General features: G+C 41.1%; 1 protein-coding gene across 12 annotated transcripts in view; it reads left to right on the forward strand.

Moving 5' to 3' along the window:
* The window catches only part of PTPRM (protein tyrosine phosphatase receptor type M), a 408,835-nt gene that overhangs the window by 286,796 nt on the left and 103,342 nt on the right, over positions 1–18,697 (forward strand). For 5 of the 12 annotated variants that reach the window (XM_053396503.1, XM_053396505.1, XM_053396504.1 and 2 more), the window contains one exon: positions 5,449–5,478. The exons of the other annotated variants lie outside the window; for them this stretch is intronic. In XM_053396503.1, the coding sequence (XP_053252478.1) occupies positions 5,449–5,478 (30 nt within the window). The remainder of the gene's footprint in view (positions 1–5,448; positions 5,479–18,697) is intronic. 12 annotated transcript variants of the gene reach the window in all.

Raw genomic sequence — 18,697 nt, forward strand, 5'->3', positions numbered from 1 at the left:
ACAGAGGAAACTTGTGAAGAAAGCAGCTAGAAGAGCAAAAGAACCTCTGTGAAAAGCAGATGCAAAATCTGAGTTTTTATTATTATTATTATTATTATTATTATTATTGTTATTGTTATTATTGTTATTATTATCTTTCTGAAGATTACAGGGTGGTTTGCAACATAAAAATACAAAATGAGAACACAAAATACATAATAAAACAAAAACAAACCAATAACCTCCCTCCCACAAACACATTTAAGAGGCCATAGAATGTTAATCAACCAAAGGTCTGGTGATAGACAACATTTCCACCCAGCACCTAAAGATATGTAATGAAGGCACCAGGCAGCCCTCCCTCGTTTAGTGTCGGAAAGAAATATACAGTACTGCATTCATAAAAATATGTAGAAATTATTTTTGGCATGTTATAGCCTTAAAATCTATATAAAGAAATAAATGTATAAACGATGAACTAGCATTATGGATTGAACTGGGCCAAATTTTATTATTCTAAAGAAAAGTTGTGGTTAAGATTCTTCATTTTCCACAGGCAGCACATGGGGCCTTTTTATGCACTATTAGCTGTCACTGACTGACTGGACACCAACGAATAGTGAGAGGTACCAGCTGGGGATTCCCCAGGGGATGACGACTCAGAGCTCAGGGATTGCTGGTGGGATGATAATGAGTGGTAAGAGGGAGAAGAAGGTGTTGGATGTTGAAGAGGTAACAGTGTTTAGTGAGCAGGGAGAGTCTGTAGCAGAAAGAAGTCCAGAAACAGAAGCTGGAGACAAAGGGAGGTCAAGAGGCAGAGATGAGTCAGGCTGTTGAAGAAGCTAGGGGGTTTCCCCTTCCTGCTGTGTCAAGCTCCCCTCCCCCCTGGTCTCCCAGGACCTGAGGAGGTTTGAACAGGGAGGAGCAGAGGGTATAGTGATGTAGTCTCAGATTGCTTAGGAAGGAACCAGGGGAGGAATAGATTTAGGCACTTTGGGAAGGTGGGGACCTCCAACCTCCATAATTGCCTCATAGGGGCAAGGCCTACCATGAAGAGTTGCTGTGCTCATTAGGCTGGCACTTTTGAATATGAAGCTTAAAACAAGATATAATTTTCTTTCAAATTTGAAGCACTGGAATAACATCTTTTGTATATTTAATCATGTACAGTGGTACCTCTGGTTATGAACTTAATTTGTTCTGGAGGTCCATTCTTAACCTGAGGTACCACTTTAGCTAATTGGGCCTCCTGCTGCCACCAAACCACCGATGCACGATTTCTGTTCTTAACCCGAAGTACCACTTCCAGGTTAGCGGAGTCTGTAACCAAAAGTGTTCGTAACCCAAGGTGTTTGTAACCCGAGGTACCACTGTATACTTCTTATTAGAACATCTGGAGCAGGCCACCATGAACTGCTTTGTTTTTATTAGTCCTTCTGTAATGAAGCCATGCTTAGCCGATCATTTACAACATTGGACATTTAAAAAAATTATTTTTTTTCAAAATTTCAAATGAGAACCACAAAAGTACAACACTTTTCTTGCCATTTTGCTTTCTGGAGCATGGGCTTAAAATAGTTAAGCAGTGTAACTGAGCGTGCCAAGTAGAGATTTCGGCTCATTTATTTCTTTTTCAAAAAATAAATAAATCTCATGCTGCAACCGCAATAAGGTTTTGAAAGTTGGACGTTTCAAAACCAGTTTGTGATACTTCAGAATTCCTCTTGGGAGTACAGAATATCCTAGGTGCCAAAAGAGCAATGTGAATTGTGACCTAAATATGACTAGATTAAATACAAATAAAGGTCAACACCTGTATGATACCAGCATCTTCACTAAGTACAGTAGTACTTCGGGTTACTTATCACTCTGGATATGTAATCTTCGGGTTGTGAATGCGGCAAACCCGGAAGTGTATACTTCCGGGTTTCGCCGTGCACATGTGCAGAAGCAATCTGTACGCAGCGCACATGCGCAGAAGGGCACCTCCAGTTACGGACTTTTCGGCATATGGCCAGGCCTCCAGAACAGATCCTGTCCATAACCGGAGGTACCACTGTAATTTGATATTTTTGTCAGCCTTGCTGTTGTGATTCTTTCATTAACCACATGCAAAACAGTATTTTTCAGTCTGTTATACTGTAGAATTGTTCAGCAGTAAGTGTAAAGGATTATCAGATATAAAACAGATATAAAACCTCATGATTTTATTATAAAGATTCAACACAGTAGACCCACAGCTTATGCACAGTTAACTTGTGTGCATTTAGCTTTACGTGCTGAACAAAATAATAATAAATAAAAGGGGGCAGAAAAGGGACAAGCGTGCAGGGCAAAAGATTTCGGCAGTCTCACCCACAGGCAGAGCATAAGCTAATGGCAACCAGGGCACACCCCTGAGGGGGGCAGGGCCTGTCGCAATCAAGTGCCTCAGGTGCCTCAGACTCTCTCCACCCCTGGGTCAGGCTTGACCCAGGAGTGGAGGTGTGGTTGGTGGCGCCTGGCTGCCGTGTTGTCTCTGTAGTTCCCTCGCACTCAGGAGTCAGTCTCCAGTGAGGGATCCTGTTGTAGGGGCGCCTGGTTGTGCCCCCTCAAAACAAAAACACCCAGGGTCACGGTCCCCCAGCCCCGCTCCCCAAGCTATGCCATCTGCCATTGTTTTGTCTATACAGTGGTACCTCAGGTTAAGTACTTAATTCATTCCGGAGGTCCGTACTTAACCTGAAACTGTTCTTAACCTGAAGCACCATTTTAGCCAATGGGGCCTCCTGCTGCCGCCATACCACCAGAGCACGATTTCTGTTCTCATCCTGAAGCAAAGTTCTTAACCTGAAGCACTATTTCTGACAACAGCGGAGTCTGTAACCTGAAGCGTATGTAACCTGAGGTACCACTGTATGTGATTTTGGCTTTATGCCCCATCCCTGGAATGTAACCTCAGTGTAACTACTGTATAAAAATATCTGGAGCCGTTTCCTCTTCATTTTTCTTCCGTTACATCAAAGAGTGATGGGATCCATTTGTTGAAATTAAAGCACCTGACTCTTCAACTATATTTTTTTTAAATATGGAATCATTTATCTCAATAAATTCTTAGCAGAATTTTGCTTCCAGACAATATTGCACTGATTAATTATATTTATTGTTGTTTCTGAAATTGCTGTACAAAATTTAGAAGCACAGTTGCATTTATACCAATTATGTTATAATGCTGCCATTACAACTTATGTTAAAAAATAGAGATTGCTTTGTCATGGGACTCGAAATGAGGAAATGTTACAATATTTATTCACCAGAACAACCATACTCCCTCTTGTTCTATCCTTGTAGGTAGGCAGAAGTATTTCCGTAGGACTTACTCCTTGTTCAAGTTTTGCTGGGATTTGCTGCAAGAGCACCTATAACAGCAGCTTTCCTACCAAAACAGCACATTGCATTCTCCTTTTAAACAGAATTAGAACAGGTGTACATTGAGCAAATATACCACATGTGATTAAATATTAAGCACTTCACTTCTTTAAACAATACTGTTAGCATCAGAAAAATAAGAATAGAAAACTAGCAAACATTTCTACAGGCAAAGAAGATGAGAGAGAAAACTTGATGAAAGCCTCATTTTCAAAGGGATGCCTGCAGCATGTAGCTAGAGGCAAGTTAACATTAGCTGTAGTCCTTTGTAAGACCTATTTATGGAAAGGGATGTAGGGCTCTTTTGTTTTTGTTTTTACCATAACAAGCAAGCAAACAAAAACTATGCTGCAGAAATTACCATACTTACAGTACTTATTTGTATTTTTGTACCTTGCCGTTATTTGACCCTTAATTTAGCAAGTTTTCCTAATTATTTTGCTGCTTTATAAAATGCTGTTTCTCCCTTTTTTGCACTACTGTATAAAAGAGGTCATCAGTAGAGCAGAAATACAGAGACTGTTGTACTGCTTTATAGCATATGACTATGTTTTCTTGGCTCAGAATATAGACATTAGTTGGATAGGCTGTTTGGTCCATAATGTAAAGAATCTCTTCACTTTGTTCGGGGGGGTGGGGAGGACAGAACTGTGGCAAATTAATGGGTGCAGAAGCACCAATTTGTATATATATGTACTTCGCTTCCCCTTTACTCTCATAGTCAGTGGTCAGGGGTGATGGGAGTTGTGGTCTCTAACAATATCTAGGAACGCAAGGTTGAGAAAGGCTGCTCTAGACCAAGGATAGCCAATCCGGTGCCCTCCAGATATTATTGGATTTCAGCTCCCATCAGCCTCAACCAACACAGCCAATAATAATATATGATGGTAGGTATAATCCAACACCACCTGGAGGCTACCATGTAGGTTACCCCTAAGACAGAGCTGCACTGGGTTTTTAGCAGGCCCAACATCCTTGGAAAACTCCAGGGCTCCATGAATGCTCTTAGGCCTTGGCCTGCTTGCCTCTCAACCTTGCCTAGAGCAGTAGTGGAGGGTTGCAAGCCTTTTGTCAGTATTTTTCCCCACAGTGCCTTGGAACCAACCTTTGTCATAGCACTGTAAGCAACTAAAATGGTGGGCAGCTTGTTGTTATTGCCAGAGGCCATGGAGCTGTTGTCACCACCATTAGTAACCCTACCAATAAGGGCAACAGTGTCAGAGAGGTCGCATCCATGGACACTTGGCCAGGCAGCCAAGCTCTGTTTTTTAGTCATTGTATGGAACTAATTTGATTTTCCTAAAGCGAGAATAAAACCATAATTGTAAAGCAAGCATATTCATATAAGGCAAGAATGTTTTGGAAAAACATTTGGGGGAAAAAAGTTGAAAGACTTTGTTTGTTTTTCATTAAACATACATTTGTATGCAAAACTTATATTTTTATATTGCATTCCCAACTAGATTGTGGGGGGTAAACAGCCAGCCCACGGTGCCATGCTCCTAAGGTTTATTGGCATATCTGAGCAAGTGGAGCTGTGCATAGTGTTGCAGCATAGTTGACTTACAAAGAAAGAAAATTTAAGAAGGGTGCTCAGTATCAAATAACCCACAGTACGCTGGCAAAACAAAAAACTTTTGAAATTTTACTGTTTCTAATTTCCTTAGTGATGTTTTAGAGGTGGCATGCTGTCCTTCCTAAAGGAAGTATATTGATGTGAAACGAAAGCATGGTTAATGAATTAACATGTGTGTGTCTGTGTTATGTATTATATATGTGTAGGAGACATTTCCTTGTTAGTCATGGCTATTAGATGTGTGGTAAAGTGTGTTTAAAAAAAATCTCAGTGAGGAATTGCTGAAGCTTTTGTAAAGATTGGATATGTCACCTGTCTGTTCCAAATGTGCTGCATGATATTTCTGAGATGCATTCTTGCTACCTTTTCATTTGTTTCTCCAGTTCTAGTCTCATCTTGATTTTTTCATACATTAATATTTGGCTTTTCTTTCCTTCCATTTCATCTTTTCCTCCACTGCCTAAATCCTTCCACCATCATGGCAGAAGAAGCTATCACTCCTACACTTATTACCTGTAAGTAACTTACTTGTGCATCATCAGAGACATGCTTTCTGCCATGTTGTTCCTCTGTGCATGAATAGTGAATACTAATGATTCAAACTTCCTTTGTGAAACCTGAAACACTTTTCTGCCTCGCTTGAAACCAAACATCTTCATGTCATTGTATTCAAATCCACGTTTCCTTTAGGTTTCCTTTGCCACGTACTGTGTGTTAAAAGTGTTGTAATTTTTTTTCCTCATCAAAAATATTAGGAAAATACAAGCACCATTATTAGGATTTCAAAAAACAAAACCAAGTTTAGGGTACCTTTAAATAAAATACTTGGATCCAGATCTTATGCATGTTTACTTAGAAATAAGCCCAACTGAGTTCAAAGGGCTTATTCCCAAGTAAGTGGGCATAGAGTTGTTGTTTTTGATTTTTTTGTCCTTGTTGAAAATCTAGTGGTGTATGTACATGTGCAGCCATTTACCATACATCCATTGCTGTATACATTTTAATCCCATTCATAAATAAAATGCTGCTTAAATGTTGCATATTCTGTAACACATAGTTGTGCTGTGTTGATCCCAGAGAATGAGACGTACATAGTAGGTAAGAGGGTATTTTCTATTTGAAATCAAAAGGGCGTGTTCACAAGGTTATGTTTACTTGTTCGCTGTTATTTTTAAAGAGGACCAAATTTTAAATAGAGCAGGAGTGTTTGTACGGCATTGTCTGTCGGGATGACCTGCCTGTTCATTACTTTCTGAAGAAAATCTATAGGCGAGTACACAGTGCATGAGCCATAACGGTATAGTAAGCATTTATGGTAGTTAATTTGTAGATAATCCTCCTTGGGAGGAGGGTTGTTGCCTTTATGGAGCACATAGAAGAATACCAGTGAAATCGGACAAACCAATTTTGGAAATGGAGTGCTGATCTCGATGGACCTTTAGCAGAGCTCTCCTGACGTTCTCACAATGGCATAGCCCTGCACAAGGTTTTCTACTTCTGCTCCTGTACAGCAAGAGTGAATGTATGAATCAAGCATGGAGGGATGAGAGGAGGCATGAGATATTAATAAATGACTGCAACAATTTACCTTAAAATACACAACTTCCTTTAAAAACATTTTTAAAATCTTGAATTTATCAAGGGTGAACATCTGTGTGGTTGTACACCTTTTGACCCCCATCTTATCTGAAATACCATGCCTGGATGAAGCATTCCCAGCCTAAGAGTTTGTTGTTGTTGTTGTTGTTGTTATAGCTCAGGGCAGCTCACATACTAAAAGATTAATTGATGAAAGACCTATAGTAATAACCAGTGTTACTTTTCTAGAAAAAGAGGTGCCAGAACTCACCATGAACACCTCCTTTGTTAGAACGGCAATGGCGCCCACTTGAGAGGTGCCGGAACTGAGTTCCAGGGAGTACCAGGTGAAAGAAAGCCCTGGTAATAACTGGTTTATAACTAATGACATTTGAGTTCTGTGCATGGTTTAGTGTGGGCATTGGAGAGAACTGGGATCTTAAGTCTTTAACAGCTGTCTAGCAAGCAGAACTTAAACAGGTTGAACCTTTTCAGGTATGAAAATACAAATAGTGTGCGCAGACTTTATGCTAATTTGAGTCTTCTTTTGTGAATGCAACAGAGGGCCCAGTCCACTGAAAATGTTGTTGGCACCCCTGGGGACAATTCCAGTATGTGAAATAAATGACCCAGTAAAGTTGATTTCTGGAATGTAGGGGATTGGACTAGATGACCCTTGGGATCCTCCAACTCTACGATTCTATGAAATGAAAATCAGCCTCAATTGCAGGCTTTTACGCTCTTGGCCCAAATCTCTTTGAATAATAGAACAAAGATAGTTGCACTCCTGTGGCACAGAAACAGTTGGGATGTTAAGAAATTATTTGTATATAGCACATTCCCAGAGAAAAATAAAGGGTGCAGTAGAAAAGCTTGTGGGGAAGGATTTTATATTCTGCTAAGCTTTTAAATGGCTATAAAAAATAGCTAGCAGACTGCTCCTTGAATGCGGCGCATGAAAGGAAGTATTGGATTACCTTGGGCACTGACAGCATGTGGGGAAAAGACAGAAAACGTCTTGTGGAGGCTTCGATGGCGGGTGTCATTCTATTTTATTCCATGCTTCCTGAACATCTGAAGTATCATTGTGACTGTGCCCACCTCATTACTGTTTGCACACTCTTCGTGTACAGAAATGTTGCTTAAGGCTAAGTTACACTGCATGGCGAAGCCACAACTTGGTAGGTAATTTATGTTGCTTAGGGACTGTAGTTTCATAACAAATTAAGCTGTTAGTTTTCAGGGTGATTTAATGAAATATTGAACCAAGTGCCAAGGGCAGAACCATGAGGAATGAGGTGAACGTACACAAATCAGTGCACAGTTTTGTTTTGTTTTAAAAAGGCGAAAGGTGGAGAAAAGTAACCCAAATGTCTTTCTATTCCTGTGTTTTAGTTCCTGCTAGCTCAGAAAAGTTAAAACAAAATGCTTCTGTCTCTGGAGTGAAATGTGTTCATTTAGCCTGCTAGCATTAGCATTCCTGTGTAATTATATTTTCATCTGAACTCTGAAACTCTTATCCTTTGAATACCTTTTAAACCCTACAGAATATGCGCTGGCTGAAATGCCTTCATTGACCCTATTGGTGGGTGTTATGACTAGATTAATGATAATCTGCCCCAAGGTACCATCTGTCAGCCCTCTTTTGTATTTCCACTAGGTAAATTGTCTCAGCCTGCCCATTCTTTCCCCCTCTCCAACTCTTCAAAGAATTTCTTTCCTGCCGTAATGCCACAGGAGAGAAGACAGCCCTATCTCATGATTAAGCAACATCTGGTTGGGGTAGCTTGTGTACAAAAGATACCAAACTTTCCTTGGTGATTGCTGAGGAGTGAGGGGAAAATGTAGGTTAAGGAGCAGACATGGCCATTTCTTCACTTTGGTTTATTGTTTTGTTTCTCAACAGCATGATTGCAATAATATATTGTCAAGGTGAGATGAACAACTATTAGCTGCTAGGAGTCAGAGAGACATGGGGGGGTGAAATCTCAACTACTTTATTATTTTAAAATTCACTAACACATACATACATATTCCTGGGTTTGAAGGTAACAGCATTGACCCATTTAAAAACAAACAAACCAGTAGCTGGACCAGATCTGTGTTATATAGAGGGTGTCCCAAATTGTTCCACAGGTAATAGTGCTGAACTATACAGTGTGGGACGCGGGTGGCGCTGTGGGTTAAACCACAGAGGGTGTTGGACTCAATGGCCCTTGTGGTCTCTTCCAACTCTATGATTCTGTGATTCACAGAGCCTAGGACTTGCCGATCAAAAGGTCGGCAGTTCGAATCCCCGCGACGGGGTGAGCTCCCGTTGCTCAGTCCCTGCTCCTGCCAACCTAGCAGTTCGAAAGCGCGTCAAAGTGCAAGTAGATGAATAGGTACCGCTCCGGCAGGAAGGTAAATGGCGTTCCTGTGTGTTGCTCTGGTTTGCCAGAAGCAGCTTTGTCATGCTGGCCACATGACCCGGAAGCTGTACGCTGGCTCCCTCTGCCAATAAAGTGAGATGAGCACCGCAACCCCAGAGTCGGCCACGACTGGACCTAATGGTCAGGGGTCCCTTTACCTTTACCTATACAGTGTGGAGCTGCTGTTTCATTCTTTGGAGGAAGATTTCGTCTCTGAAAAAATGTGCATCGTATCTATGACATGACAACACTTAAGGAGGAGATGAAAAGGGAGGGCAGGGCATGATTTTTAATGATAGGGCTGACTCCAACTACGTCATTCCATGTGGCCTCCACCCACTAAATATGCTCTGGAGAGTTGAGGGGACACCCAGTACAAGTTTAGGGGGTATATGAGAAGGGGGAGAACTCCCCTTGTGTGAGCAGAACTCCCCAAGCACATATCCCACTTAGCACCAGTTGAATTCCATACATTATATCATTACTAGGCAGTGATTAACATTGCATAATGAAATAGTGAGGATTGTCAGTCTATTGAAATTAAAATTTGCTGCCCAAAATTAGGCGACATTGCAAACACGTTTTATCCTATGAGTCTCTTCCCTCGGCTTATGAGTCTAACCCAGGAAGTCCAGAAGCTTGGGATGTAAGTGGACAGGCTAAGCAGACAAGACTAGATAGGACTTAGGGAACATGTGGCTGCTGAGAAGTGCCCACAACTTATATTAGTTAATTAGGTTGTGCCAGGATTTTGGGGGGTAGGGGAATGTTTCATTTACCTTTTTTGCTGCTGTATGTCCTGATTACCTCAAAATTGGGGGGCCGATATTCTTCCCCTTCACCTCTGCTCGGTGGGCAAACACTTTTGCCTATGTTTGCATCTGTTTCTGAAATTGCTTTTGCAGGGATTTAAAGAACCACAGTGCTCTCCCCTTTTGAGTCCTGTATTTCGTAGGCATTTATACAGCTTGTGTTTGGTAATTGATGTTACACCTTAACAGTCTACTGAAATAATGTTTTCACAGTGTTTGAATCTAGGTGTATATGGAAGACTGGCAATGTGCCTATGGATTTCTTTTTTATTTTATTATTGCATGTTAACTTGGAGCTTTGCCTTCTCTGTTTCTCTCTTTCACTAGAAGCCATTAAACACAGATACTTGCTGAATGTGCCTACTGCATGAAAGCTTTAATTAAATCTACAAGCTGAGCCTTAAAAAGAACAAGAATCAAATTAATTGTAACCAGGGCTGTGCATTTGTTTCAGTGACAGGCCTTTGCGCTTTGGAGAAAGTGCAATCTGTGTACCCTTATCTGAATTAGTAATTTCAATATCACTTTTCATTAGCATGGTAGGTCATTGCCGTGTGTCTTCTGTCTAACACTGTTTGCCTCACAAATAGAGTCTGTTCCAACCACTTTGCCATAGGATTCCATAGCTGTAAACCCATGTAGTGGAATAAACTCTTTTTCAGCTTTCTGCACCATTGGCTTTTGTGAGTTCTTCTCCAGACTGAGCTTCCTAATTAGGCGACAGCATAATTAAGGCAAATGCAGGATATGCAAATATGGCAACTGGATTTATAGCAGATTAGGGTTATTATGCTGGGCTAGAGATAAATTAATTTATAAGCATCATTATTATTGACTTTTCAATGACCTAAAGGCAAAAATCTATATAATGTAAGATTAGATTGTGGGCTTAAAAATATAGTCAAAAGAGAGCAAGTATTGAACCAGGCCTGCTTCCACAGGTCTTTTAAAAATGAAAGCACCTGTAGACATTATCATGCAAGTATTCAGCAATTGTTTAAATCAGTGTCAGGTGCTATTTATCTACTGCTTCTCTATCTGTTCCTCTGCGTAACATAAATCAAGATGCACATTCTGAAATCACACTTTCAAGGGAAAGACCATTTTAAATCTGATAAGGTGCCTAGACTGCAGGGAAACTCATTTATTTAATAACAATGTGCATGTTAAAGTCTGCTCCAAGTTTGGAGGCATGCCCTAAGGATAGGAGGTCCTATCCTGCACAGGTAGATATAAAATTGCTTTCTCTTCTCTCACAAATTGCCACCACACAGGGTCTGGAGGATCAAGGACTTTAACGAACGGGACCATTTTTACCATGCGAATTGTAGGCTCTATTTTGATTGCAGTTGTAGCACGGGAGCAATGGGTTTAAAAAAACCTACATCCCATAGTTCCAATCTATATCAAAGGTCAACATAGGCAGGGTTTTGTTTTGTTGAGGGTCGGGGGAGGAAGGGAGTGAGCCCTCCACTCAAGGGCAGAACAGTGCAGTTAAGAGCATCTGGTATTTAGTCCTTAGGGTCCCAAATATTTGTATTTTACTATTTTTCACTGGTTATTTATTTATTTATTTATTTATTTATTGTTATAAGGTGTCCTTCCATTTGGATATACTTCATGCTAGGTTGCAATAGACTGCAATCTAATTCAATTAGATTGAACCATAACTTTGATATCCTTCAATTGAAGGGGCAGAATTTTCATATTTACCAGAGCTGGTGTATCATAGTGGTTAAAGTGTTAGACCAGAACTTGGGACACCAGGGTTCAAACCGCCACTCAATCATTAAACTCTTTTCTAGGCTCTGCGCCAGTCATTATCTCTTAGATTGACCCACCTCACAAAGTGGTTGTGAGGATGAAATAAGGGGGGAGCACGTATACCACCTTGAGCTCCATCAAATAAATAAATAAAATGCCTGTTTTGCTTATTATCTGTAGCCAATATATCTGTAGCCAATATATTTTAAAGGATAACAACCCAGTAGAAGGGAAATGAAGCTATTAAGTATCCAGTTTTGTGGTGGCCACCCTGAAATACTACAGTATGCCTATTTTCTAAGTTTGAGTATGTGGGCTGCAGTGATAAATATGCTTACTAGGCAGTAATCCGCCCCCCGCCAGAAGACAGTAAGCCGTGCATATGAATAAGCATGAATAGTATCACACTGTTTGTGACTCATTGAAATACATTTTAGTTATCTGCCATAATAATAACATAGTAGTTGCCTATCCAGCTTTACTGGATATTCATTTTAGTGTGGGATTAATGTAAAATTGGAAATGTCATTTAATGTAATTGGTTACATTAGTGGAAGCATTATTTACGGAAGGTTTTGTTATTGTTAGGGTCATGCCATCAGGCAATCAAGCAAATGAGATCAAACTAGTGAACCTTAGGAAAATAAATTAACCTCAACAATAAATAAAAGGTTAGTATCCACTGCAAGCACTCCCAAACTAGCTAATCTTGATTAATTGTGTATTTCACTTTAGGCTATAGATCCTCTTTAAAATGCTATTCAGATTATTAATGCATGATGCCATTATATTAATGTAGACTAAAAGTAATGCTTCTTATTTTCGCTTATTAAAGAAAAGTAGTTATCTAATTGGCTTATCAGCATCAAATTAGCTTGCTATTTATATTTATTTATTCTCACCCTTTCTCCAAGGAGTTCAGGGTTCTATGCACAGAAGTTACCAATTTTATCTTCACAATAACCTTGGGTGGGCATTTGGCCATAGAACTCCTCAATCCATAGCTTTGTTAAGAGGTTTATATGTTCTTTGGTGTATTTTGTACTTTCTGTGAGTTGCCACGTTTTTGGCATACTTGAATGTTAGAATGTTTTTCTTATACTATCATTCACTGCAATGTCTGCTTCTACTTTTCCATTTTAAGAGTGCAACTACTGTGACCCCAGAAGCCAGTATCCACACATAGCAGGTGCTGTGTTTTGTGTTCTAGGGCACAGCATGATATAACTATAAAAGTAAAGCACATTACTTGTCATGGTGGTTGAAGTAGCATTTTTACAGCATGACGGCCTGACAGCTTCTTGTTGTATCTAATTAACTAGAAATGCCTGTATAATTTTAGCAGCATGGTCTTCCCTCTCTCTCTCTCTCTCTCTCTCTCTCTCTCTCTCTCTCTCCCCGCACCCCTCCACTTTCCATTCTGGGACCACCGTGCAGGTGGCAACTGCAAGAATTTTCCATGCTTTATTTCCCTTTGAGTGTTGGGGTTTTTTGTTTTGTTTTTTAAGCTTTTCATCTTGTAAACTAAAAATAAATGATTTGCCAGGATCAGATTGAAATTAAGGGTTGATTCATAAATGTTAAAAAAAAGTAATTATGTACATTTTCATTAATTATTGCATGGGTACTTTTGCATGCAAGAACAAACTGCTGAGTACTTCAGTTTTTTATGCATATATGAAGGCATCTGATTGAACAAAGCTGAGATATTTTCTTACTAGATGATAGACACAGGATGTAACTAACATTTTGATTAACTTGTGGGGGGGGGGAGGGAGGGAGGGAGAGAGAGAGAGAGAGAGAGAGAGAGAGAGAGAGAGAGAAAAAACACCGTATTTACAAAACTTCATTGTAGCAGCCATGTTCCTGTGAAACCGAACTGGTTTATACAGTCTGTTCATCATTTGATGCCTGAAATATAATGTGAATATATGCATGTGGGAATGGACCATTACAGAATTTCATATTACTCTTCAGTTTAGACATTCAGCCGCCAATCATCATTAGGTTCACTGAATTAAATCTAGAGTTATGCTTCCATGTGAGTAAAGACTCCTTCCATTTACGGAAGAGTCTGAGATATAGTGATATTAAACTCCTGTTTGTCAGGGGAATAAGAAACTGTCAACAGGAAAGCAAGAAAAACAAACAAAATGGAATAAATTAGATGCCATTTTCACACCCCAGTGTAACGCCTCACTTAGCACTCTGTCTATTAAATAAGAGGCACAGCACGGACTAGGATGCTTTCAATCTGTTGAGTAATAACTGATCATGGCAAAAACTGCTGGACAAAAGCCTAGAAATAAACTAACTACTTTATGAATAGGAAATTCTTGGCTTGTCTGTGGTAGCAATTATTTATTTGTTGTGATTGTAGCAAGAGAATGATTTATAGCCTACTCACGCTGTAAATATCACACACAGGAAGAAACACAACTACTGGCTAAAAGGTCCAACACATTCTGTCCACTTAGTTAAAATGCAGCACTGTTTGGATGACATTTTTGTGATAATGTGAAGGGGGAAATCTGTTTAGAATAACCGCAGTTATGTTCTGCTGATTGTTGTTGTTTTAAATGGTATCAGGCTGGCTTGAATTGTTCTTTACTCACTAGCAACATTTTGAGCAATCAGAATATCCCTTTAACTTTAAAGAATTTGTTTAAAATACTGATTTATATGGGGGAGGGAAAATAATCTCCATCCAGATTTTCAACCAGATCTATGCACTAATTTCACTAATGCTGAAACATGAAATGGTGTTCCCACACTATCCACTGAGCCCCTACCCCACTCCTTCAAGGTAATTAAAAGGAAATGTACAGTTTTGCTTCTATCACAGCAAAACATATTTATGGTGAGCTCACTACATTGATGCAGTCACCAGATTCTCTTCACTCAACATTTAATGCTTAATATCGCTGTGGATTAAACCACAGAGCCTAGGACTTGTTGATCAGAAGGTTGGCAGTTTGAATCCCCGCAATGGGGTGAGCTCCAGTTGCTCGGTCCCTGCTCCTACCAACCTAGCAGTTTGAAAGCACGTCAAAGTGCAAGTAGATAAATAGGTACCGCTCCAGCGGGAAGGTAAATGGCGTTTCCGTGTGCTGCTCTGGTTCGCCAGAAGCGGCTTAGTCATGCTGGCCACATGACCCGGAAGCTGTACGCCGGGTCCCTCGGCCAATAAAGCGAGATGAGCGCCGCAACCCCAGAGTCAGTCACGACTGGACCTAATGGTCAGGTACCTTTACCTATCGGAAAGGAAGTTATATTATTTTTACATGTTTGAACATCTGTTTGCAACCACATTCTTGTTTGAACTTGTGTTAACCAACACCAGTTATGATAAACATAATAGTACACTGAGGAAGGTTTGCTGTGTTGGAAAAATTGAACTTTGATTTTGAACTCTGTAAAGGTGTTCATTGCTGGTGCAAACTGTGCGGTAGCATTGCACATTGGTATTACAGAGAGAGCTTTTCTTCTTTCACAAGTGTATGTTAAGGATTTGCAGAAGGTATGCAGCAGTTTTGTGAAAGCCCATCACTGTGGCAGATATGAATAGCTTAGTAAATACCTGTTTTAATTGACTGCACATGTCTGGAGAAAGCAGTTGGTTTGTGCTGCACAGGTGAGAGTGTAGTGGTGTTCAAGAAGAGAACATGCTAGATATCGAAAGAAGTAAACAGACCAAAATTTGTATGGGATACAACTTCACAGAAGCAAGCCATGGCAGGAAGCCAGGTCCTATTTCTGATAGTCCATGCATTATCAACACTATTAGTCTAACCTAGACTGCTGGAACATGCTTAGAAGAAGGGGTGCCAGCTTCTGAAGGAGAATGGGGGGGGGGGACAACATCATGTGGTGCATGACATCAGGACATCAGAGGAGCTGGGGTGGAGCCTAGCACAGCAGCAGCATGGCTTCAATGGCCACAGCTCCTCCTGCCACTGCCACCAACCAGGGGCTGTTTTGCCACTTCTTCCTCTCCACTGCAGGAGGAGGAAGAGAAGGAGCTGGTAACTGAAGCCCCACTACACTTGGTTCTGTGCTAAGCCCCTCCCCTGATGCTTTTGGACATTGGGGGACCTGCCTCCCCCCAAAAAAATTGGGTGTGGGAAGTGTTCGGCCCCTCCTTGGAAGGTGAGAGGTGACTACAGTGGTACCTCAGGTTAAGAACTTAACTCATTCTAGAGGTCTGTTCTTAACCTGAAGCACCACTTTAGCTAATGGGGCCTCCTGCTGCTGCCGCGCTGCCGGAGCACGATTTCTGTTCTCATCCTGAAGCAAAGTTCTTAACCGGAGGTAATATTTCTGGGTTAGCGGAGTCTGTAACCTGAAGTGTATGTAACCCAAGGTACCACCGTATAGCTTTCAAGAGCTAACACTGTTCCCACGACTCTTCTCACCAATTGTTCATGCCAATACACTGTAGAAAATATAATAGAAGCTGATATTTTGATCAAATGCAGGCTATTTCTTTAGGTACATACCATAAACATGCCTATAATGGTGAAAGGGCTGAACAGAAATTTAGAGTTCCTAACTCAGCAAAATAGACAGTGGGTGGAATCCAATTTCCTTTTGTTCCAATGGAAGAGAAAGGAAGGTGATATTTGCCAATTCCCCCTCCTTCCTGCAACTCCCTGTGTCCCAAAAGGTTGGTTACAGGGTTTTGGAAGACCCTCCAGATCAGTGTATAAGGTTATGCAGGGGACTTAGCATAGGAAGAAGCAGCCGGCAAAATCACCTGCCCTCTTCTCTCCCATTAGCAGTGGCTTCCAATGGATCAAAAGTTCTTCAACAAGCACAAGGATACAGTTGGAACCATCCCTCCCTCCTGGACAGTACACTGCCATTGAAGTAGTAAATGGTGCAATAGTAACAACATTGTGATGCTGTTAGGAATTGGGCACTTTTATATCCTTTCTCCTAAAGAAGGCAAAAGGTAGCATCTTTGTGGACCACAGCACAGCAGGCTGGTGATGGCCAACTGTGTGTGTGTGTGTGTGTGTGTGTGTGTGTGTGTGTGAATACAGTAAGGAAAGACATGACACCAGCTTGAGATCAAAATCAGCCATAACTTTATTGATTACAGATGTAGATCGGATTTGGCTTAGACATTGGTGACTGATATTTCCACCAGGGTTGGTCCTAGTGAGAGGATATCCTCCATTGATGCAGATCTATTGGGGAAATCCCATCAGCATGCCATTCAAGGATGTTCTGTGGCCCAACAGCCCCTGTCTGGACTTCCAGAGAGAACCCTACCCTTTAGTGGGTTACGCAGAATTTATCCTGGAATTTTGTGGGTGGGTCACCCCCTCCCAAACCTTTTGATTAAGGACTTTTATGCCCTGCAATTAGACGGGCTCTTACCACTCTTCAGGGTCTCTGAGTGAGCCATTTGTATTTAAAATCACTGACGGGCAATCCCACCAGTCTCCGTGGCTGGCTGAGGACAGTGCTGACCTAACCTCAATACGCAGGGTTGCCTTCTCCTGGCCCCCCTCCATCAATTGTGCCAGACCACAACTGCCACCACCATCAGAGTGGTATCCATAAGTGGTATTCGCTCTCACAGAAGGTGGTCTGCTTAAAAATGTAGCCTGCATTTATTTTCTTTTTAAAAGAACAGTATTTTTTAACGAAAGCTTGTTTCTTAGAAACACAGTGCAGATTTTGTTATCTGTCAGAGGATTTCCAAAGTCAAATAAATATTAAGATACCAGTAAGTTGGCGCACGTGCACACACACACACAGCGCCCAATTTAAAGGTTATGGTTGAGGACAATACAAGCTGAAATCCTAAGAGAAAAATTTACCAATATGTTCCAACTGCTTTGGGATATTCTGAGGATACAAATAAGCTATTAAAAATTCTTTACTGGCCACTTAGTCTGGTTTATGATACCTTTGTTTTGTCATAGCTGCACAAAGCAGCTGGAACAGACTTGGTGAATCAGGTCCTAAGAATATAATAGAGGATAATTCAGGGTTAAGGACTCCATAAACAAGCCTATTTTTCCCTAAGAAGCTTCAACAGAAGGCTCCCTCTGCTCCTTGCAAGCACAAAAGTGGTTTGCAATACAAATGCATAGAACAAAGTGCATTGCTCTAGCAGAGTCTCATTTGAAGGTCAAACAACAACATATTGCAGTAGTTGAGCATGTGGTCTGTAAGAATAGTTACTGTCAGTCACATGACCCAACTTTAAGTTTCACCATGTATTGTTCACTTTCCCCAATTATTATTTATTTTTACAAAATGCCCCCACAGAAGTTGCAGTCTGATGGCAATGTTTAGGTCCATTGCAACTATAGAGCAGATGTGAGAACCTTTGGCACGCCAGATGTTGCTGGACTACAACTCCCATCACTTCTCACCATGGTCAATAGAGGATTTACAGGATCATGTTGACTTGTTTGTAAATTATCCAAAGTATATATATATTTGTCCTATTGAATAACAGAAAGCTGGTCCAAGCATCAAACTTCACTTGCCCACAACACCTTCAAAGCAACAACCCTCAATGTACATTTGGAATTTGCAGAATGCAATGCAAGTCATTGTGTGTGGGCACAGGAAAGGTAGAGGCTACTCATTCCTCTCTGGTAGTTTGGTTTTTTTGGGTTTTTTAAAATCAAAATCACCCTTCCCCAGTTACTTTTCCCCATTGTGCCCCTGGAGTGGGACTTCTACATCCAACAAGGCCTCTCCTCCTTCCGGAGGGGAGGTGTTGTGGGCGGGAGACGATTCCCACGTCACGCAGGGGGCATTATGCCCCCTGCCCCATTCACATGGCTGGCGCACTACCACCACCCCGGTTGATCACCGAACCGGGTGGCTTGGTGGGGGCGTGGTTTGCTGCTCAAGATGCAGCCGCGCCAGCCATTCTGCCCATTCTTGCCCATTAACCTTATACACTGTGTCCACGTGTCTTTATTCCTCCAAGCAGGGGTCGGGTCCTCGAACCACAAATGTACATTTACTTAGCAAAGAAAAGAAAAACAGACAGGATTGGTCTTTGTGTGGCTAGATGTCACATATAGTTTTCTCCGTAGGTCAGTATTCTCTGTCTCAAAATGCCAAAAAGGTGTCTTACAAGTCAATATGTTGCAACAATCCCCTATTATTTGCTCTAGAGGGTAGGACCTGAACCA

Source organism: Podarcis raffonei, chromosome 7, assembly GCF_027172205.1.
Source record: "Podarcis raffonei isolate rPodRaf1 chromosome 7, rPodRaf1.pri, whole genome shotgun sequence".
In the NCBI taxonomy this organism is placed as follows: Eukaryota; Metazoa; Chordata; class Lepidosauria; order Squamata; family Lacertidae; genus Podarcis; species Podarcis raffonei.